The sequence below is a fragment of the Malus sylvestris genome, chromosome 11 (genome assembly GCF_916048215.2).
Source record: "Malus sylvestris chromosome 11, drMalSylv7.2, whole genome shotgun sequence".
Lineage (NCBI taxonomy): Eukaryota > Viridiplantae > Streptophyta > Magnoliopsida > Rosales > Rosaceae > Malus > Malus sylvestris.
Genome location: NC_062270.1, coordinates 17,039,212 through 17,060,968, shown reverse-complemented (window position 1 = coordinate 17,060,968; position 21,757 = coordinate 17,039,212). Strand labels below are relative to the sequence as shown.

Genomic DNA, 21,757 nt, shown 5'->3' with positions numbered 1-21,757 from the left:
CCTTTACATCTATATACCTTCTCACTTAGTATTTAACTTAAGTGCATACACATATTAACATCACAACTTATTTCTAATCAATTCACAATTAGCTCAAAGACGTATACACTAACAACAAGAATATAACAACTCTTGCTTAACTTCTCCAATACTAATATTACGTAGAAATAAATATTAATAGCAGTATATGTATGTTTCGACGTCCCTTTTTGTTTTTTAGTTTGTTGGTTAGACCCTTTTTGGTTCAAGGTATGGGCTGAATTAACAACATCCATTGCTACCTGTTAATCAATGTTAATTACCTGCAGTCTGCAGCTTATAACATCAAAGTGGTTGTATGGCCAAACTCCATTCCTCCATTGCCCAGTTTTATATCATCTTGTTGCAAAATTTTGGAACAACCAACAATCTAGTATTTTAGTTCAACCAATTGCGTCCCAGGTTGGTGTAAATCAGTATTTTGGTTCGGAAAAAAGAAAAAAGAAAACAAAAACTAGTATTTTGGGTACCAATTAACTCAAATAGCATCAGAACTTCTTGCTGCTGGACATAAGTCACATACTTCTTAGACTGTTAATAGTCTTTGTCAGCCTCTAGCCGCAAATAACACAATAAGAATTTAAAAAAAAAATTGAATTCATTCAATAATACAAAATTTTACGGCACATTTTGTAATTTGCTTTAGTTTTTAGTTTTTTCTGTATTTTAAAAGATCAAGGGAGGGGAGGCTACCCTATCCAAGGTCCAGGGCATACCACAAGCCAATCTGGGAACTTACAAAGAGGGGTCTTAGCTCCTTTTTTATTTTTACAGAATGCCGACCAAGAGGAATTTTCGACAGCAGGACTCGAAACTAGGTTTTGGTCTTGGGAAGAGAATGATCATTACAAGTCGTTGGCTTAGCTTTTAGTTTTCTTCTACTTAGAGTTAACGGAGAAAGTATACGAGAGAAATGAGGAGTGGAGAAAGGGAGAGGTGGTGGGAGGGTTCAAAAGAAGGGTAATGCTAAAGAGACTAAATGTTTTAAACCAAATTTGCAAACTAAATGTTGTGGTTGTAGATGATTGGTTTATTAAATAAGTGTTAATTAACATGCTTATTTCTTATTGGTGACACACTATTTAGTTTACAAATTTATTTAAAAAATTTGGTTTCTCTAACATTACCCTTAGAATTGATTGTCAAGCAGACGCAATTCAAAATCATAATTTATTGTAAAACTAACAGTTTATTGCTTTCTTGTTTGGACTATTTTATTGACAACCCACATTATCCAATGCACTTCACATTCTAAATTCACACCACATCTACTTTTTCAGTTACAGTTTATCTCAATACATCATCCACATATTTTCCACTACTACCAGTACACTCCACACTATACATACAAATTAGGATTCTCTTCTCTCCTCTTTCCATCCCCTCTACTCCCCTCTTCTCACATTCTCTATTTTGTCTTTCTTTTTTTTATATAAAATTAATATAAGATATTGACGTGGCTTAATCGTGACTGTTCAAATAGGAGGGGAGGGAAGGAGGGGGAAAAGAGGGGAGAGAATCCAACTCCCCTATACATACACCTCACACCCTCCGCATACGCCCACATCAAACAACCCTTCTTGTTTACTCAATTTCCCCAGAACTGGTCCAACTAGAGCTCTAAGTCTTATGAATCTCATGCGCCCATTTTTTTTTTTTTTTATATACTTTTATACTGAATTGTAAAAGCAAAATATTATTTAATACAAAAAAAAAAAAAAATTAATCCATCACAAATAATCAAGGAAATGTTATGATATAGTCGAGAATAAATTAATTATGGCAAACAATGTAATACAAGTTGATGGCACACCCTTTGAACACATTATTGGTAATTATTCAACAAACAATGTAATACTGGTGATCAATTCTCTGATTATGTGACTATCTTTACGGCTTCGGAGCAAGACCAGCCTTGAGCTTTTGAATGGTGCCAACATCAGTCTTGAAGGAGATAGCCAACACATTGTCGTCCATGCCCGTGGCGAACAAGGTGGAGGGGATTGATACAGTTCCTGCATTTGCACTTCCAAATGCAGAAATTGCTATGGCTGGGTTTTCTGCATCAGCATTGTACTGGAAGTGCGCAAGTCCCTTGGGAAACACAAACAGATCACCTGTCTGAAGCGTCTGCGTAAAGAGGTTGTTTTTTGTGTCAACGAAACCAACTTCAAGGGTACCACCAACGAGGAAAAGTAGCTCGGCAGAGCGAGGATGAGTGTGTGGTGGGTTGGTAATGCCATTTGGAAACTGAAGGACGGCATACGAAACACTCTGCCCATTAAGAGCAGGGAATTCAGCCAAGGATGCCTTCATAGCCTTGAAGGCTATGGGAGGGTCTCCTTCAACAAGGGCACGAAAGCCGGTGTATGTAAAGAAGTTTCCATTTACAGTTCCATTTGCATTTGGAGGCACTATGAAGTCAGTAATAATGTCCGGGTCTCCGGCTATTGCCATTTGGACAATGGCAAATGAAAAAAATTATTAGTGTGTTCGCGTCAGGAATTTCCGTCGGGGATGTTTCCTAGCCAACGAGCACACAGCTCCCCGGGAGGTTGGCGCCGGTTGAGGGCTGCTGTCGGGCTTCTACTTCATTGTCGGGCTTTATCAGGCAAGTCTCGTCGGGCAAGACTCTTCGGGCAAGGCTCGTCGGGCAAGGCTGAAAGAGAAGGACAGAGTTAACTTTGAGAGGTGCCTTTGTGGGGCCTTAGGTGTAGGCCTTGAGGCTCACAATCAAGGTTAACTTTTAAGTGCTCAGGCGTGCCACTGCCATCTTTAGTATGGCAGATGTAAAATGGATGTCGAGTTTTGGTTGTATATGTATATACCCGAGAAACCGTGTTAGTAATAACAGGTGCCTTTGTGGGGCCTTAGGTGTAGGCCTTGAGGCTTCCTATCAATAACTAAACCAGTGCTCGAACACATCATATTTGTTCTCGTGAATGCATGAGTCTTTATAACTATTACACTTCTGATTACCCGAGTCCGAGAGGTAGAATGAACCCAAATAGGTGCCTTTGTAGGGCTTTAAGTGTAGGCCTTGAGGCTTCCCATTAGAGTTCGTTCTTATACTCAAACATTCTAGACCGCAGAACGGAATGAATCCAAATAGGTGCCTTCGTGGGGCCTTAGGTGTAGGCCTTGAGGCTTCCTATCAGAATCTTTCCCATGCTTAAGCGTTCTATGATAATCATAATGTAATAGCAATAAGACTAAGAGGTAGGTCGATTACTTGCGCCCCAAGTAACTTCGGACTTCTCGTTTATCAAGGATTGTTGTGGATGAGTTAAGTCCACATAAGGTTCTTTTTTATGCCTTGAGGTCAAGGACTTTTAACTAATCAGATTTACATGCCCGAGGGCTTAGGACTTGGATCTGGTTTGAACACTGAAGATATATTCAAATCGGATCCAAGTACTGAGAAAGCCTTTTAATAGTCATTTTGCTAGAAATAACTACTTGAATATAACTGGAAGTATACAACATATTGCTAGGCTAATGAATGAAAAGACAAAAACAAAGAAGGTCGGGCAAGGTTTAACCTTGTCAGGCAAGCTTGGTCGTCTTGCAGGTTCCTATCTTTGTGGTTTATCAAGGGTATGAAAGCTTCAGGGAGAGAGATTTACAAAAGATGAATCGATACTACAGCAAGGTTGAACAAGGTAGCAGAGCTATTACAAAGGTTTGAGTGAAGGTTTATCCCGCGAGGGATGAAGGCTTGTCCCGAGAGGGATGAATGCTTCGGCTGACTACAACTTTGTTTTGAAGACAAATCTGGCTTTGAGCAGAGTTTGTGCTTGCATTTGTTTGTTTGATTGAGTGTCCTTATTCCTGGTTTCTCTTTCTTCTTATATAGACAACTCAGCTTGGTCTCCTGTAGCAGCAACCTTGCCCGAATGCGGTTTGAAGGGTGATGACTCATCAGTTTTTTTACATGTACTGCCATCATAAAGTACTTTATGGGCTGTGTAGCTGGTCAGTCTATACCACCTGGCCTTTGGGTAGGTAAGCAAGTGGTATTCATGAGCTGCACCAAGTCAGAAAAGGCCATTTCTGCCTTCTGGGCTTTGACTGGGGCTTCGGCTGTCTTTCCCTTCGGGCCTCCTTTTGGGCCAGCTCATTTCTTGAGCCCAAAGTTCAAGTTTTGATCCAAACATAGTGAGAAGAGTCTGAGGCTTGAAGTTCTGGAGGCCATTGTTGAAACCTGATTAACTAAATTTGAGTTGGATGAGATTGTTGTGCTTCTAGGGACTATATATAGGGTGATGGTTGTGTCGATTCTAAAGATAAGGTAACAGCATTCGAATTTATTAATTTGTTGCTGCAGGCCTTGTTGTGGTTGGAGTTTACAATATTAATTTTTCTCGTGTTAACTTAGTCTAACATTACAATGTTTCCTTGTAGTTACAGTAGGAAACGATGAAAGTTAGAGCTCTAGCTTATCTTGATCAGCATTAAATATATAGATGGAGTAGAACAGAAGTATATGCTTATGAGCATTTGGCTTAGTTCACAAATATTCCTTGTTGAGTAATAATGTTACAACACAATAGGGTATATGTTCATTCAGTTCTGATTCTTGACACCCACAAGACGTTAATACCAGCTTAACCTTTGTTTATAGAGAGAACAGCTTTGTACAGAGACTTGCCAAACTTTATTATTGTCTATTTGTGGGGACTCTCTTTGGTGCTCCAATGTACTGGATACTCTGGGCGTTTACTAGTTAGATCTTGATTTTTGGTGTGAAGCCTTAGAGCTTACGTTAGAAGAACAAAAGGCTCGAGGCTAGGGTGAGCTGACGGGGGATAGCATAAGTTAGTGAATATGTGTAAGCCCAGTCAAACATGACTGTTTTAGGCAAGGTAGGCCTATTGAATTGTAATCTTGTCTTGGCTCAAGACAATGGATTCAGCCCATGTTGAAAAAGGCAACACAAGCACAATGGATGATTCATGCAAATGCTAGAGAATTCTATAAAAAGCATGTATGTTGAATGCATGCATAAAATATCTACGGTCTTTTGTAGAAAGACCTAGAATCTTGTAAAATTGTGTGGACATTAGGAAAAACTAGAAAGATCTAGAAATAAGGAAACTTAGCAAACTTGGCCTATAAATAGGTGAGGTGCTAAGCTATGTAACAACCAAGAGAGCAAGTAGTGAGAAGTGAGAAGAAGCAACAAAGCTTCTAAGAGTGTTTGAGTGTTTCCTCTTGTACTAAGTTTGTAAGTGAATAAAAATCTTGTGTAATACTTTGAGTATTCTTTCTTTTTCTTGCTTATCAATTCCGCTGCATTACATTCTTCTTTGTGAGATAAATATCTTCAAAGTAGTGAAGTCTTTTTTTCCCCAACAAGGCCACCACCTTCGAACGGTGTTGGTCCTATGAATCGTGATGGTTAACACCCAGAGTAGCGGGCTCTCCAGAGTATCCAAGAAGTTTTTCTAATTGTTTTGTTGGTCGTTGTTCATAAAGATTGCATGGCAGAAATTGCTAGACTGCTAGTGCTAGAGAAAAGATAAGTGAAAATTGCAGGGCAAGAAAAACAGAAAAACAACATGGTGGAATCAAGGAAAACTAGATGAAACTAAAATTGAGTAAAACAAATCTATCTTTTAAACTAATATGAGTTATTATTCACTGGCCGGAATGATTTTGTTGACTGTCTAACAAGTGTATAAAACTAACTTCAATTAGGATCATTCACTTGGTCGTCGTTAATTCATAATCTAACATTATTAAATGTGAAGGTATGGATCGCACAAGTGAATTATGAAAAGGATGGTATTATCCATACATCCAGTTTTACCTCTCTCACTCATGTCTCAATTTTCAGCCGTCAGATCGAATGAATTGAAGAAGATCAATGAATAAAAATTAACAAGGGTATGTGGGAAGTAAAAAAAGATGTATTAATAGAACTCTTATGAAAATGGATAATTTCAAAACATTCACTTAATAACTTACGTCTATACTCTACAAGACGTTCAATTAACATTGGTAGAGGGGGAGGTGGTGGGAGGGTTTAAAAATTGATTATCAAGCAGGCGCAATTTTAATTCATAATTTAAACAGTTTATTGCTTTCTTGTTTTGGCTATTTTATTGATACTCCACATATTGTTGAATACACCTCACACATTAAATTCACCCCACATCTACTTTTTCAGTTAAAGCTTATCTTAAGACACTTGACATATTTTCCTTTACTACCCTCACACTCCACACTATACATACACCTCACACCCTGCACATACACACCACATCAAACAACCCTTCTTGTTTACTCAATTTCTCCATAACTGTTCTAACTACAACTCTAATGGGGCGTTTACGTAATCGTAATCAAAATTGAAGGAATTGGATTGAGGAGGAATTGAATTGAGAGGGAATTGGATTGAGAAGAATCAAAATCCAAATTTCTATAAAAGCTATTTACTAAAATGTTCTAGAATTGGAATAAAAATGGTAGTGAATCCATAAAACTATTTACTAATTCAACAGAATCGGAGTATAAAACATTACAATTACTAAAATGCCCATGTCACAAATCAAATATTTTATGCTTATTTCTTTTAATACAATTTTATATAATATAATAGTAAATAAAAAAAAGTGATTTATCTATGGCTGTAGAACACTACAACCGCATTTCCTTCTTTGATTCTTTTTCCTTTTTCATCTCCTTCCTCTCTCTCTGACGTCCTTCCTTTGATTTTTTTTCCCTTTTTTCATCTCCTCCTTCCATTGATTTTGTTTCCCTTTTTTCATCTCCTCTTTTCTCTCTCTGTTTCCTGCTCCTTCGTCCTTCCTTTCTCTGACGTCCTTCCCTTGATTTTTTTTTCCTTTTTTTTTCATCTCGTCCTTCCTTTGATTCTTTTTCCCTTTTTTCATCTCCTCTTTCCTCTCTCTGTTCCTGCTCCTTTGTCGGTGTGGGTTAGATTTTAGGGAAATCTCAGTGTGGGTTAGAACGTCAGATTCGGAAATATATAGTTTGTCAGAACCTTGGATTCCTACAACGGTGCAAGCGCAGACGAGCTTCTGATGGCGGCTTCAAAGTTTAATCTAATACGGTGCATGTGCAGATGGAAGGGTCTGAGTGTTGAAGTTGTAAGGGAGTTAGCGAGAGAGAGAAATAGATGGAGGGCTAGGTCTTGAAGTATTATAAGGGTATTTTGGGTAGGAAAGTATGATTGCGGAAGGAGGCTTTCATCCGGAGTGGGATTACCACCTCCATCTAGTAATCCAATTCCTCCACATTCTGGAATTGAATTCCTATTTTCTGGTGGACCCCACCATGTTTTCATTCCCAAAATGTGAGTAAACACTGGAATCCTTTCAATCGGGAATGATTCCCTTTCATTTCATTCCAACCCTGGTTGGTAAACACGTAATGTTCGACTAAGTTAACACGAGATAAATTAATATTGTAAATTGCAACTACAGCAACGTCTGCAGCAACAAATTAATAAATTCGAATGTTGTTGCCTTTAGAATCGACACAACCATCACCCTCTATATAGTCCCTATAAGCACAAATATCTCATCCAACTCAAATTTAGTTAATGAGGTTTTAACAATGGCGTCCAGAACTTCCAGCCTCAGATTCCTCTCACTATTAATTTTTTCATTTGCCATTGTTTCGTATGCCGTCCATCAGTTCCTAAATGGCACTACCAAGCCACCACACACGCATCCTCGCTCACTCTGCTGAGCTACTTTTCCTCGTTGGTGGTAGCCTTGAAGTATATTCCTAGATGTCCTACTGTTGGATGTTCATCCGTTCGGTTGAGCATATGATCAGGCTTTACACCTTTCTTTGCTAGCTTTTCAAGAACGTAGGCCGGGATCATCTTCGAGCACATTTCATTGCTTTCTACGTTGAAACTAAACAGACGTGCTTTGTCTTGATACACGAGGCTAGCTAGTTCAAATTCATTGTCCTTAAAAATGAAACAGATGGTTCCTCAACTGTGTCTTATGGATTATATGTTTCATTGTCCATAAAAACTATAATTGAAAACTTGAAAGTTTTCAATTCGAAAAACAAAACATGAAGACAAAAGGAATTCAAAGTAAAATAGTACAAAACAACCCCCTTCAGTTAATCTGCCTCATCAATTCAAAGTTAACAAACCACTAGGGCTGTTTGGTGGGCAGGAATTTGGCCATGGCGATATGATTGGATTGGGAGGGATGAGTTACATAACCCCTACATAACCCATCATATTTTCCCTTATTTCAGAGTTGTAGCCAATCCAGTTCATATTACAATTTTTCTCACCAAATATTGGCTGGGCTATAAGTCCAATTTAATTAGAAATAACTCATCTCATCCTGCCCACCAAACAAAGCCCAGGGCATGCTGGATTTTTAAATTGAACTTCCAAACTTGATTAAAGAAGAATAACTAAGAGCAAATATTTCCTAGCTAGAAAGAATGAATAAATAAATAATACGCTAGCTAGGAGTAATGAATAATTTGAACTCCTTCAATTGTCCACACTCTAAGTGACACATCCCGACCTAAATCAGGGCATGCTGGTCGTCACATGAGGGTGACGTAGTCATGTGCACCGTGCGGAAACAATAGAGATATAAGGAATTACGAAAAAACCAAAAACCAAATCAACTAGAGTACTAGATAAGATAAGGTGCAAGTGTGAGATTAAGTGTGAAATACACAATCAAGGCATAAATAGCCTAAGTGCAATAAGGCAAGACAAGTACTAATTATACAACACCTAAAGGTGATCCTACATTTATGATGTTTTCTCAGAACCACCATCGAAATCCCTGTGAGCCACCAAAGCACTCCTACCTAAAACCTGGAAGGGCGCAAAACAGAAAGTGTGAGTAGGCAAAAACAAAGCTTTTCAAAATCATTTCATTTCTCAAAAGTTCTAACCCCTTGCCGTAAAACCTGTATAATTTCCCAGAAAATAATAATAATAATAATAATAATAAGCTGTATCATAAATCATACTCAAGATGAAAATCCATAGATGTATACCATGCCAAAGTATCTCAATGCATTACCATGAGTAATCCAGACAAAGTATATCAATGTCAGATATCACATCAGCCAAATCCTTCAACCTCAATCCATACGGCTGAGTCTATAGCTCATAACCAATCTCAATCATATCAAATCAAATCTTGCACACAAGTCGGAACCATCTAAAGTGGTCTGTACGACAAGACTAGGTGTAAAATAAATATGCTCTAGTGCTACGATCATGTTAAGGATGTGCGAATAATCGCGGGTCATCTACGAGTCCAAACCACCTATAGTGGTCTGTACGACAAGCACCTGTGTACCTAACTTGGATCTAAGGTGAGCATATGGTGTAGGAGGTGAACATCACGTGAAGGACTATACCCTAACTCTGGGCGGGAGCACTAACACCGGGGTGCTGGTTTATGAGCTCTCAATACACCACATCATATCTCGCATAACTGAAGCAATCTCATATCTTTAATTTATGAACTTACTTACACTTACCTCTGCGTCCGCAGCACCAATCTTAAATATATGCAACTACTGATGCATAAATAAAATAGGCAGATACTTTGCATGAAATTTCAAAACGTATGATCATTCGAATTCATTTTCTGGGAAAAATCTCAAGCATATCGATATATACAGAAAACCAAAAGCCCACTCACTGGTATGTCAAAGGGTCGTAGCCCCCGAGCCTCGATTGATGGTGCTCGTCCTCAGGATAGGTCTCACCTATATGTGAAATAACTGAATAAACGTTATTTAAAGCACATACACAAAACTAGGAAATAACTTCTCATATCTTGCTTAAATGGGGTATTTGAATATACCACCATGACTTACTCAACCTCAGGAACATCCCTATATTTTTAGAAAAAAAATTCATGAACCCACGCGCCCTCACGCACTGCCCAAGGCACGGCCAGACGCGCGGCTCACATGCAGGCACATGCCTGGCACACCAAACGGATTCCCTAACGGCGTTAGGGAATATTCTGTTAAAAACTAGAATATGTCATTATGTTTACTTGACTGCGTCAGAATATTCCGTCAACTTTCACAGAATATTCTTCTCTTTCTTCCTTTGGTTCGCCGGAGTCCGACGCCGGTTCCGCTGCTATCGCCAGAAACTGGAAAAATAATCAAACATTCATATCTTCTTCGATTCTCAACCAAAATTCACGAAATTTGTACCAAATTGAACCTTACAACGAGAAGAACAAAACCTTACCAATTTTAAGCCCTGAAATCCACAGGATTTCGCCAAAGAAACCTCGATAATCCGGCCAAAATTTGAAACTTGCCAAACTCAACTTCCCGACGTCCAAAACATTTCGTTTTTTCTTCTCCAAGCTTCGTGAAGGTGTTTTAAGGCTTCTTATAACCTTAAAATTCCTTGAAAACTTCAAAATCACGAGTGCATGAACAGTGCTCCAAATCGAGGTTCTTGGGTTCTCGGGTTTTCAAGGGTTTCACATACCAAAGATGGTATAGAACAACTCATGAGCTTACTAGGAGTTCAAAGGTGCCAACTACAACCTCGATCCGTGACTAGAAGTGAAGGTTTGAAGGTTGTCAATACATTGTATTGGAAAATGGATAAAATCCGAGAGAGGGAGGAGAGAGAGAGAGAGAGTCAACAGGATGGGTTGGTGTGTGTGTGTGGTCCAATTTGCAGCCAATCACAACAAACAACAACCACAAATTTTAAGTTCCAAAAATTTAGCAACTAATTAGATTAGTCTAAAACCCAAACTCAAACCATAACATCACACAACGTACTTAACATCCATGGGTATTCTAGACAATTCACACCATCGAAAAATTTATTTCGGGACGGGTTGTGACAACCTACCCCCTTAAGAAAATTTCATCCTCGAAATTCACACAATAAATACAACCCACTAATAATCATAAAACAACCTTGGATACATTTCTCTCATCCGGTCCTCTGTCTCCCAAGTGGCTTCTTCCACCAAGTGATTCCTCCACAAAACTTTCACTAAGCGCACGGTCTTATTTCTCAGAACCTTATCCTTCCAATCCAAAATAGTCATTGGCTCCTTATCATAAGTCAAATCCGAATTAATTTTTAAAGGTTGAGGAGGTATCACATGAGAAGGATCTGAGATGTAATGACGAAGCATAGAGACATGAAAAACATTGTGCACTTTTGATAACTCTGGAGGCAACTCAAGCCTGTAAGCAACCTCACCGACTCGCTCGGTGATCATATACGATCCAATGTACCTAGGACTCATCTTGCCTTTCTTTCCAAACGTACTACACCTTTCCATGGTGATAGCTTCAAAAATACCCAATCACCTACATTATACACCCGGTCAGTGGCATGTCTGTCTGCTAGACTCTTCTGTCGATCCTGGGCTGCTTTCAGGTTAGACTTAATCACCTGAAAATTCTGCGCAGTCTCATCCACAATCTCAGGGCCCACCAAAACTCTTTCACCAACCTCCAACCAACACAAGGGTGTACGACAAGATTTACCATAGAGTGCCTCAAATGGCGACATACCAATACTTGAATGAAAGCTGTTGTTGTAGGAAAATTCCATCAAATTCAACCGCTTATGCCAAGCGTCACCAAACTACAACAATGAAGATCTCAGCATAACTTCCAATGTCTAAATAGTCCTTTCTGACTGTCTGTCTGTCTGAGGATGATATGTTGTACTATAAAGTAATCTCGAACCAAGAGCTTCTTGGAATGCTATCTAGAACTTAGAAGTAAATCTAGGATCACGATCCGAGATAATACTAACTGGAATCCCATGGTACTTCACGATCTTCAATACGAATAATTCATCTAATCGGCTTAAAGAATACTTCTCCCTTACGGGAATAAAATGTGCTGACTTAGTAAGCCAATCAACTATCACCCAAATGCCATCATAACCATTCTGTGTATGAGGAAGCTTGTACACAAAATCCTTAATAATATTTTCCCATTTCAACTGTGGAATGGGAAGTGGCTGCATCAATCCAAAAGGTTTCTTTCTTTCTGCTTTGACTTGCTGACAAATGACACACCTACTCACATATTTAGCAATTTCTCTTTTCAAACCCGGCCAATAATAAAATGGTCGAATAGTATGATACATTTTTGTACCTCCTGGATGCATTGCATAAGCTGAAATATGTGCTTCATCAAGAATCGCCTTCTTTAATTCCATATTATTTGGCACATACATCTTATTCTCTTGCATAAGCATGCCATCAGTTTCTCAAATTTTGAAGTCTTTCTTCTTCCCCCGATTCCTCACTTGAATTATTTCCTGGGTCTCTTCATCATCCATCTGAACTTCAAGTATACGATCAATTAAAATTGGCCTAACTTGAAAATTTGCAAGTAAGGCTTGCTCTCGATCTTCCACTTCTAACTTCACTCCAGTAGATCTCAAATTTGCAAGAAGGGGAACATGACAATCATAAATGGCATTAAATCTAACTGGAGTTTTCCTACTAAGTGCATCAACCACTACATTCGTACAACCAGGGTGATACTCAATCGTGCAATCATAATCACTAAACAACTCAATCCACCTCCGCTGCCAAAAATTAAGATCCCTCTGAGTAAAAAGATACTGAAGACTCTTATGATCTGTGAAGATCTTACATTTCTCACCATAAAGATAATGTCTCCAAATCTTTAAAGCAAAAATGATAGTTGCTAACTCCATATCATGAGTAGGGTAATTCATCTCATGAGGCTTCAATTGTCGTGAAGCATAAGCAATCACCCTACCATGTTGCATCAACACACAACCTAGGCCATTTAAGGAAGCATCACTATAGACCTCAAAATTACCACTATCATCTGGAAGTGCTAAAACAGGTGCATGAGTGAGATAATACTTCAACTGCTGAAAACTTTGCTCACAATTATCATCCCACTCAAACTTAGCGTCTTTTCTAGTCAACCTTGTTAATGGCAAAGTAATAACTGAAAAATCCTTAACATATCGTCTATAATAGCCTACTAGGCCCAGAAAACTCTGTACCTCGGTGACTGTTTGAGGTTATTGCCAATTCTCCACCGATGCTACCTTTTGAGAATCCACTTGAATACATTGAGCAGAAATGACAGGTCCCAAAAATGTCACTTGAATCAACCAAAATTGGCATTTGCTAAACTTAGCATACAACTGATGTTCCCTTAATTTCTTCAATACCAAAGTAAGATGCCGAACATGTTCTGCTTTAGACTTAGATTATACCAAAATGTCATCAATAAAAACAATGACAAACCTGTCTATATATGGCTGGAATACTCGATTTATCAAATCCATGAAATATGCTGATGCATTTATTAATCCGAACGGCATCACATGAAACTTATAATGACCATAACGAGTCCTAAAAGTAGTCTTAGGGACATCCTCATTGCTGATCTTTAATTGGTAATAACCAGAGCTCAAATCAATCTTAGAAAACACATAAGCACCTCGAAGCTGATCAAACAAATCATCTATACGCGGCAACAGATAACGGTTTTTAATTGTTACCCGATTTAATTGCCTATAATCAATACATAGCCTTGAAGTCCCGTCTTTCTTTCTTACAAACAAAACTAGAGCTCCCCAGGGTGAAGTACTAGGCTGAATAAAACCTTTATTGATTAATTCTTGCAACTGGACTTTCAATTCCCTCAATTCAGCAGGAACCATTCTATATGGAGTCAAAGATATGGATCCGTACCTGGAAGCAAATCAATAGTGAACTCCACATCTTGATCTGGCGGCAATCCAGGTAAATCATCAGGGAATACATCAGGAAAATGCCTGACTACTTGAACATCATCCACACTACTAGAAGCAACATCATTCAGCACTAAATGAGCTAAATATCCTTGGCAACCTTTCGATAACAACCTTTTTGCTCTTACAGCAGAAATAATATTGTGCCTTACCCCACTACGTTCACCCACAAAAGTTACTTCAGGTAATCCAGGATGATGGAAAGCAACTGTTTTCCCGTAGCAATCTATCTCAGCACGATTATAATGCAACAAATATGTGCCTAAGATTACATCAAAATCAACAATATCTAAAGGGATAAGATTAGCTGGCATAACCACATCCTCTACCATCACTGGACATCCTGGATATACACAATCAACATAACATCTCTCCCATCTAGGCATAGCAAACTTTAAATCATACCTTAGAAGCGTAGGATGAGGTTGCGTCACTTGAGCAAATGTATGAGAAATGACAAAATGCGTAGCACCACAATCAATTAAAACTCTAGCAAAGTGACCAATAATGTTTAATGTACCCATGACCAAGTCCGGATGATTCTGAGCATCTTGCAAAGAGATATTGTTAATACGTCCCTGGGCTTGTTGTCGTCCCCCATGACCTCTATTAACTTGATTACCTCGCCCCTGCACACCTCGCCCCTGACTTGGCTGACCAGATTGCCTTGAAGATCTTGCACTACTAGAAGCAATCTCTACCTGTTGGGGTTGTCCTCCTTGATACCACTGAGATCCACCAGCTGGAATGGGTGGATACGGTGTATACCTTCCAGGATACTAAGAATACCCATTTTGGAAATAAGGATCCTGTGAATACTGATACTGCCCTGAATCATAAGGAGCAACAACGCCCTGAAAATGATAAGCACCACCTCGACCCATCTGACCATAACTACCAGACCTTGAAATTTGCTGGATAGGCGCTGGTGGTGGCATAGAAGGCTGTTGGGGCCTCTACTGACTCTAGGGACAATTTATAACTCTATGTCCCATCTGCCCACAAGTAAAACATCCACTGCTACCTCTCATACACTCCCCAAAATGCCTATTATTACATCTGCGGCACAAATGAGCACTTCCTCTTCCAACATCTCCCTGCCTCTGGAATCTAGGACCTCCTGAAAATTTACCACCTCTCCTCTAACTAGTGGCACTAAAACCTTCGCTAAGAATTGGAACTCGTTCCACTCATCTTAAAGTTCTGAGTCTTGCGATGTCCTTGAGAAGACTGACCTTTATCTTTATCATCTCGCCTCTGGCTCCATTCTTTTCTTCTTCATCTTCACTCTCACTAGGCATATTCTTTGAGTCTTCAATCCCCAATAAAATCTCATAAAACTCCTGGTAAGCAACACAGGGAGTCGAGGTTGCTATAAAACGCCATTTCTTTTTAGTACCCAACCTGAAACGACAGAGCATCTCAATCTGATCAGCAGCAACCTCCGGATGATAGCGAGACAAGTCAGTGAATCTCCTATAATACTCATTAGCTGTCATCTTCCCCTGCTTTAATTGAGTAAACTCTTGCTTTTGTGATCAATATACTCAGGGGGAATAAACCTTTTATGAAACAACTGTTTAAACATTTCCCAATCAACTGCTTCCTCTGGTGGCAACTAATAAGACTTCTGTCTCCACCAGGATGCAGGCTCCAGACTTAGAAACCAGGTAGTCGTCTCAACCCACCTATTAGGAGGAAGATTCCCCTGACTTTGCATTACACAAAAATCTTCCCAAGATGATTGATCCATTTTTCCACTCCTTCATGTCCTTCATTCCCCATAAAATGAATCAGCTTCAAATTATACTGTAAACATGGAAATTCTTGAAACAAACGAGACAAGAACACGTATACAAAATAATATTTTGTATTAATGATTTTGGGGTTACAATCTCTCTCAAATTTGATCCTCTGATTCGATCTCCGTACGGTGTTGATTTATGGATATGCGATTGATCCAAGGGCCGTCGAGGCTTGATCTTGGATGAATGGTTAGAAGTTTCTTTAAGGGCTGTTGGGGCTTGATCTTGAAAGTCGAGGGAAGTTTCTTCAAGGGACTTTGGGCTTGATCTTGAAGGTTGATGGATGAACGGATCTTCAAGGCTTTTGGGCTTGATCTTGAAGAACTATTGATGAACGGATCTTCAAGGGCCTTTGGGGCTTGATCTTGATGAACAGTTGATGAATGGTTCTTCAAGGGCTTTTGGGCTTTATCTTGAAGAACGGTTGGATGTGTGGATTTATTGATGTTGTTGATCCAGAGGGCCATTGGGGCTTGATCTTAGGATGAACAGATGATGAACGATGAACATTTTCTTCAAGGTTCGTCGGGGCTTCATCTTGAATTGGTGAAAGTTCTTCAAGGATCGTCAAGGCTTAATCTTGAAGGAGGATTTGACGAAGAACGAAGAGAGTTTTCTTGATCCTTCGGGATTTACTTAGGAGCTTTAGAGTTTCAAAGTTTCAAGGTTTTGGTGTGATGTGAATTGGTTATGAATTGCCGTCCCAAAATAAATGAAATGGCCTTGTATTTATAGAAATTTTCAAGGCCTAATTTTGAATATAATATTCAGATGAAATAAATCATTTCTGCTAGGTGTTGACACATGTCCTTATTTGATGACTTTTCCGATTTATTTTGATTTTTCGTTTAGTCACACCCTACATGTAAAATTTATGTGACACGTGAGCGTTGAAATTGTAATTATTGGTCAACATTTATTTCATCGAAATTTTGATGTCTACAAATGCCCCCACTTCAAGGCGTGTCGTATACATGTACTTGTCAAGTGTAGGTGATGAGTTTTGAAGTCCCTTAGTGTAAATGTCGATCCAAGGGCCATCGAAGCTTGATCTTGAATTGGGCTAGAGATTTCTTCAAGGGTCGTTGAGGCTTGATCTTGAATTGGGCTAGAAATTTCTTCAAGGGTCGTTGAGGCTTGATCTTGAGTTAGGCTGGAAGTTTCTTCAAGGGCCATTAAGGCTTGTTCTTGAACTTTATTTGAAATTTCTTCAAGGGCCGGCGAGGCTTTATCTTGTATTAAATTGGACCACAAAGAGCTTCACGTTGTAGATGATCTTTGGCTTTGGTAGTGGATGAATCGGCACGTATTTTGTTGCGCTTGTTGACTTTCCACAGCTTTAATCAACTATGTTGGAGGATTTTCTGGTTTCCTTCAATTGTTGACTTTCCACAGGCTTATTCTTGAACTGGGCTGGGGTTTTTTCTGTTAGACTTACCCCAAAATGTCAGGATTTTCCCTTTTTATCTTGAGTTGAATTTGGTTCAAGGATGGTGGACACTTGATCTTGAATCGAACGTGATTTCTTCAGGTTCGTGACTTGATCTTTAAGGATTTGATTCAAGGATGGTGAATCGGCACGTGCAGCTCACAACGCCTAGTGAGCCAACTCAAAAATTTGGGGGGTCAAAACAAGTCCGCCAAATCTAAAGCATTTGCAACCCTGATGATATGAGTAATAGATGAATCGGCACGTGTTTTACTGTGCTTGTCTCCATATGCTTTAATGTATCATTTTCACTTGCCTTATCTGTTCTTCAGGCAGATGTGGTATCTCCTGCTAGACTTGTCTATTTCCCCAGCAGAACAAAGCTAGGTAAGTAATCAAGGAAGGGTTCCAGGCAGTCAGTTCCTAACTGGGAGTTTGACTTCAAGTTCTGATTGATTGCTCTCTTTCTTCTTGTCCTACACGTAAGAACAAGGACAGGGTGAAAGCATGATATGAGATACTCTTGCTTTCGAATAAGTGGTGACGATTTGACAACATTGCACAACAAGGCTTTGCTATTCGGTGATACTGCCAGCGAAAGCCTATTGAAACTTCTCGAGCTCTTTGATTAGGGCAACGATGTCGAGCTTGGCTTTGATTGAGACTCCTCCATCTGGGTTATGTGGTTCTGTAGGGAAGGGCGTCATGCTATAGTGATCTATTCTGGCTCATCATTGATTATTTTGCTTCAATCTCTTGCAGTATTTACCCCCGATGCAGGAGTGGAATGAAACTTTTACATTTAAATGGTCTTTCAGAGCACTACTTCTCAGTGGCAATGAGCACTCGAGAGCAATGCCAGGTAAGCAACCAGGCAAAGGTTCTGGGCAATCAGTTTCAGATCGGAAGTTTGATTTCAGGTTCCGACTGATTCCTTTCTTTCTCCTTGTCTTGCAGGTAAGAGCAAGAGTAAAGGAAAAGACAGGAAAAAGCATGATATGAGAAACTATTGCTTTCTACCCTGATGATATGAGATACTTTTGCTTTGATGTCATTTGTTTACAAGGGTATTCTTGGAGATGAAGAAAACTGAGTATTTCAAGATGCTCTGCTGGGAGTGTACTCTCGGATGTGAGGAAGGGTTGGGTATTTTTACAGGTCTGCTTTGCTATAGAGGACGAAGGTCGACATATATAGGAATTTTCCAACAGCCAGTAGTGGCACTATTCCTCTACTCTTGTCGGCAACTGTTGGGTAATTGAAATAGTAAGATTCACGTGTTTTCGACTTTGTCATAAATCTTTGACAAAGTTGCCCGTGCTTTCTACAAAGTTGAGGTTGCGTGTGAAGGGTGGCGACAAACTTTGATCTGGCAAATCCAGTTTTTTTTAATTCAGAGAGCAATGCCTCTTCGATCTTTGAACCGGTGGCCTTGTTGCCTTTTTTATTTCTGAACAAACGGCCCAGCTTTTGAAATTCGGGGAGAGGTACCACTTTCGTTTCTAAACGGCCACATTGTCTCTTCAATTTCTGAACAGGCCCTGTTGCCTTTTCTTTTTTATAGAGACATGAATCGTGTTCAAAAAACACACTTAGAGAGTTGCCGCATGTAGGAATTTCCCTCATTTTGTATTTCTAAGAATTCGATTTACACAACCTCTTCTTCTTTCATCATTTGTGCAAATGGCTTGCCCATCTGATCTTCATCTTGATTTGAATGTTGGGGAAGATGTTGATATGTCTTCTCCAAATAACATATGGCACTCGTCCTTCTTATCCCCTACTGGTCCTCTTACGGTTGGGGACTCTGTGATGAAGAAAGACATCACCGCTGTGGTGGTTGCTAGAAATCTTCTCACCCCCAAGGACAGTAAGATTATTTCCAAGCGATCTGATGAGCTGGCTGTTCAGGACTCTTTGGCTTTCAGTGTTCAATGTGCGGGCTTCGTATCAAATATGGGCCAACGCCTTCTTGCTCGAACTCGTCAAGTTGAGTCACTGATAGCTGAGGTGGCGAGTCTTAAGCAAGATATTAGAGGGCCCAAGCATGAAAACAGAGAGTTACACATGCTCACAAATAGTTACTCAACGAGCATGAAAAGAAAGTTCGACCAGTTGCAAGAATCCAAAGGTCGGATTCAGAGTAACCATCAGATGTTTATGGCTTTACTCCAAAGGCACATATTACCTTCGTCCTCTAGAGTTTTACCGAGTGTTGAGACTCCAAACAGTTAACCTCCGGCGCCTCTGCTTCCCGGAGCTCCGTCGTGTGATGAGGCTTCACACGAGCAACCTTCGTGAAGGCTCCCTCCTGTATTTTTTTTTCATATGTACGTACATATCTGTAATTTCACAGAGAAATCAATAAACGAACTTAGTTTCATCTAGTGTACTTTTTTTTTCTTTTCTTTTTTAAACATGGTGCCAGAAGCACCAAATGACTTTAAAATTATATATATATATATATATATATTTCACATGGTGTCGTCCACCATCATCCTTTTCTTTGCTTTCGGTGGTGCTGGCACCATCATTACTACCCATTTTTTTTAATTCCTTTCCTCATATGGTAGTTCCTTTTTTGTCCACTTTCGGCTACCCACTTTTTTTTATATTATTTTTTTATTTCTTTAGTTGGTGCCCATGCACCATTCCATAAGCTTTTGCCCTTTTGTTTTTTTTTTTTTACTCTCCCCCATTTTTTTTTCTTTTTATAGTGCTCTGTCACGCTTGTTTTCATGGGTGGAAATCCAAGTCGAGTCGGAGAGAAGAAGAAGGAGGGGCTGCATGGACGATAAAGACAGACAAAAGAGGTCTTTAGGTGTGAGTTGACAAACTTTTGTTTTGTCAATCACATTCAAAGGTAGCAGCCATGGCAGAAGTGCAGAAGCAGTTGGAGCTTGAGGCAGAGTGTAAAGTGTCAAGCTTTGCGATCGGCTAGTCGTTTTACAACGGTCACTGAAGATCCGAGCTTGAGGTTGTTGGCAGCGGCGAGGAAGAGCCAGGAGATGGGTTCGACGGATAAAGGCTCGAAGTTGATGCTGGCGTTGTGGCGACAGAAGCGTTGTGCAGCAATGTTGTGGGCCCTGGCGTCCGTTTAGCTGCGGGACCACGCCTTTGTACTTGGAGGAAGGGAGCTTCCGGGACTCGACCTCGAAGCTGCCGGTGCTGCTGCTGTTGCTGAGCTTTGAGCCAAGAAGCGCACTGCCCATGATGATGTTGCTGATGCGGTTAAGGATGAAGAGTTGATAGCAGGCTGATCACTGCGAATGGCTTAAGCAGCGGAGATGGTGACTTGGTCTACTTTAATTGCAACGAGGAGATGCGGGAAACTTGTGGCGATGCCGGTGTCTGTGACGTCGTTTAGATTTGTAGTTGGGTGTGCAATGGTGTTGAGGATGGCGGAGAAGGCATGGGAGGCGGAATGGTCGAAGGCGAGTACCAATTTGGGATCGAAGATTTGCTTGGCTTATCTTGTTCTTGTTCAAGGTAATGAGAAGAAGCATCATTCCAAATGATCTGTTGTTAACGTAACGAAGCATCTCAATTTCCAAGATTTTAACTTTTTTAAAACAAAACCAGAGTTTTGCACAATCTAAGGCTCATGGGCAATGCCAAAATCCCAAGCTCATCACCAGCCACATAGATCCCCGATGATCATGATTAGTACTCTGACGCTGCGGCGATGATATCCATCATCTAAGACAGCAAGCAGGTCGAGCCCTCTTGATCTCTCACTATTTCTCAATGAGTACATGTGTGTTGGGTTCTCAGCTTTAAAAGGAAACCAAACGCAAATCCACAACGCCTTCTTGTGGAACTTCACCTCCACTAGTCAAGCTTTTCTTTGGATGCCGTCAATGGAATCGTGCGAGAGTAACATAATTGTGACTGACAAAGGAAGTAGTGCAGCAAGCGCTGAGCTTCGTGGTACTTTCTTAATCTTCACTACTGCGGTGGTTAGTCTGTACTATAATGGCAGGCGCAAAACCACCGGAATATCAGACACTCCTGTTGTGTTGCCGAAGAAGACGTAGAGACTGAGGAGTGGGTGATGAGTATAAACCAAATATGTAAAGTGGGCTCGCAGTTTAAGGGATGGAAGAAGGGAAGTCCATAGTGCTCTGCGAGGACCATTATGCCACGCTCCACGAAGCACGATTGTTGCCCCGTTGATTTGATCTCCGAACCCTAACCTTGGGATAGAGACAGTAGACTTGCGGTTGGTGCATTTGAGAAACGGGCCTGAGAGATGAGGTATGGACTGAGAGAGCTGGGCCTGGGCCTGTGGGAGTTTGTGGGCTTTCCTTAGAGTTGTTCGCCATTGTTTGGTTGCGGAGAATGCTTCTGGTGAAAGTGGAAGGCGGAAGGGGCAGATGGTGAAGAAATAGAAAGGATTGACATGCTGTTTTGGGCCCTCACTAGTCCAGCCCACCATGAGAAAGAGAGACGTGCTCATTTGTTTTGGGCTTTGTCCTCACCAATTTAACCCACCATTTGGAGCTTTTTTTTTTTTTTTGGTACAAAGAAAACTTGTATTTTTTTTTCTTTTTTTTTTTGTAATGAAATTGACTTTCATTAGTCGAGCCTTTAATAAAACCTTTTTTTATTATGTGACTGAACTCAAAGTTGAATGTTTGAGTTGCCTACGTATCATTCCAAAGAAGAGATCAAGTCATAACGTAGTTCAAATACATATATATA

The 21,757-nt window shown here is 40.0% G+C and overlaps 2 protein-coding genes across 2 annotated transcripts in view; one reads left to right on the top strand and one right to left on the bottom strand.

Annotated features, from left to right (window-relative positions):
- Positions 1-1,929: 1,929 nt before the first annotated feature.
- LOC126589635 (germin-like protein 9-3) lies at positions 1,930-4,234 on the bottom strand. The gene is made up of 2 exons (XM_050254995.1): positions 4,189-4,234; positions 1,930-2,519 (listed from the first exon to the last, which is right to left on the bottom strand). The coding sequence occupies exons 1-2, from the start codon at positions 4,232-4,234 to the stop codon at positions 1,930-1,932; spliced, it is 636 nt and encodes a 211-aa protein (XP_050110952.1).
- Positions 4,235-10,664: 6,430 nt separating this feature from the next.
- LOC126589632 (protein FAF-like, chloroplastic) overlaps positions 10,665-21,757 on the top strand; it is a 53,314-nt gene continuing 42,221 nt past the window's right edge. Inside the window, exon 1 of the mRNA XM_050254990.1 lies at positions 10,665-10,680. The gene's annotated coding sequence lies outside the window, so the exon portion shown is untranslated. The remainder of the gene's footprint in view (positions 10,681-21,757) is intronic.

Bases quoted from the DNA above. Each gene is read 5' to 3' on its own strand.
- LOC126589635 (XM_050254995.1), bottom strand. From the start codon at position 4,234: ATGGCCTCCAGAACTTCAAGCCTCAGACTCTTCTCACTATGTTTGG. The intron at 2,520-4,188 runs ATCAAAACTTGA...CACACTAATAAT, and splicing joins ACTCTTCTCACTATGTTTGG to TTTTTTCATTTGCCATTGTC.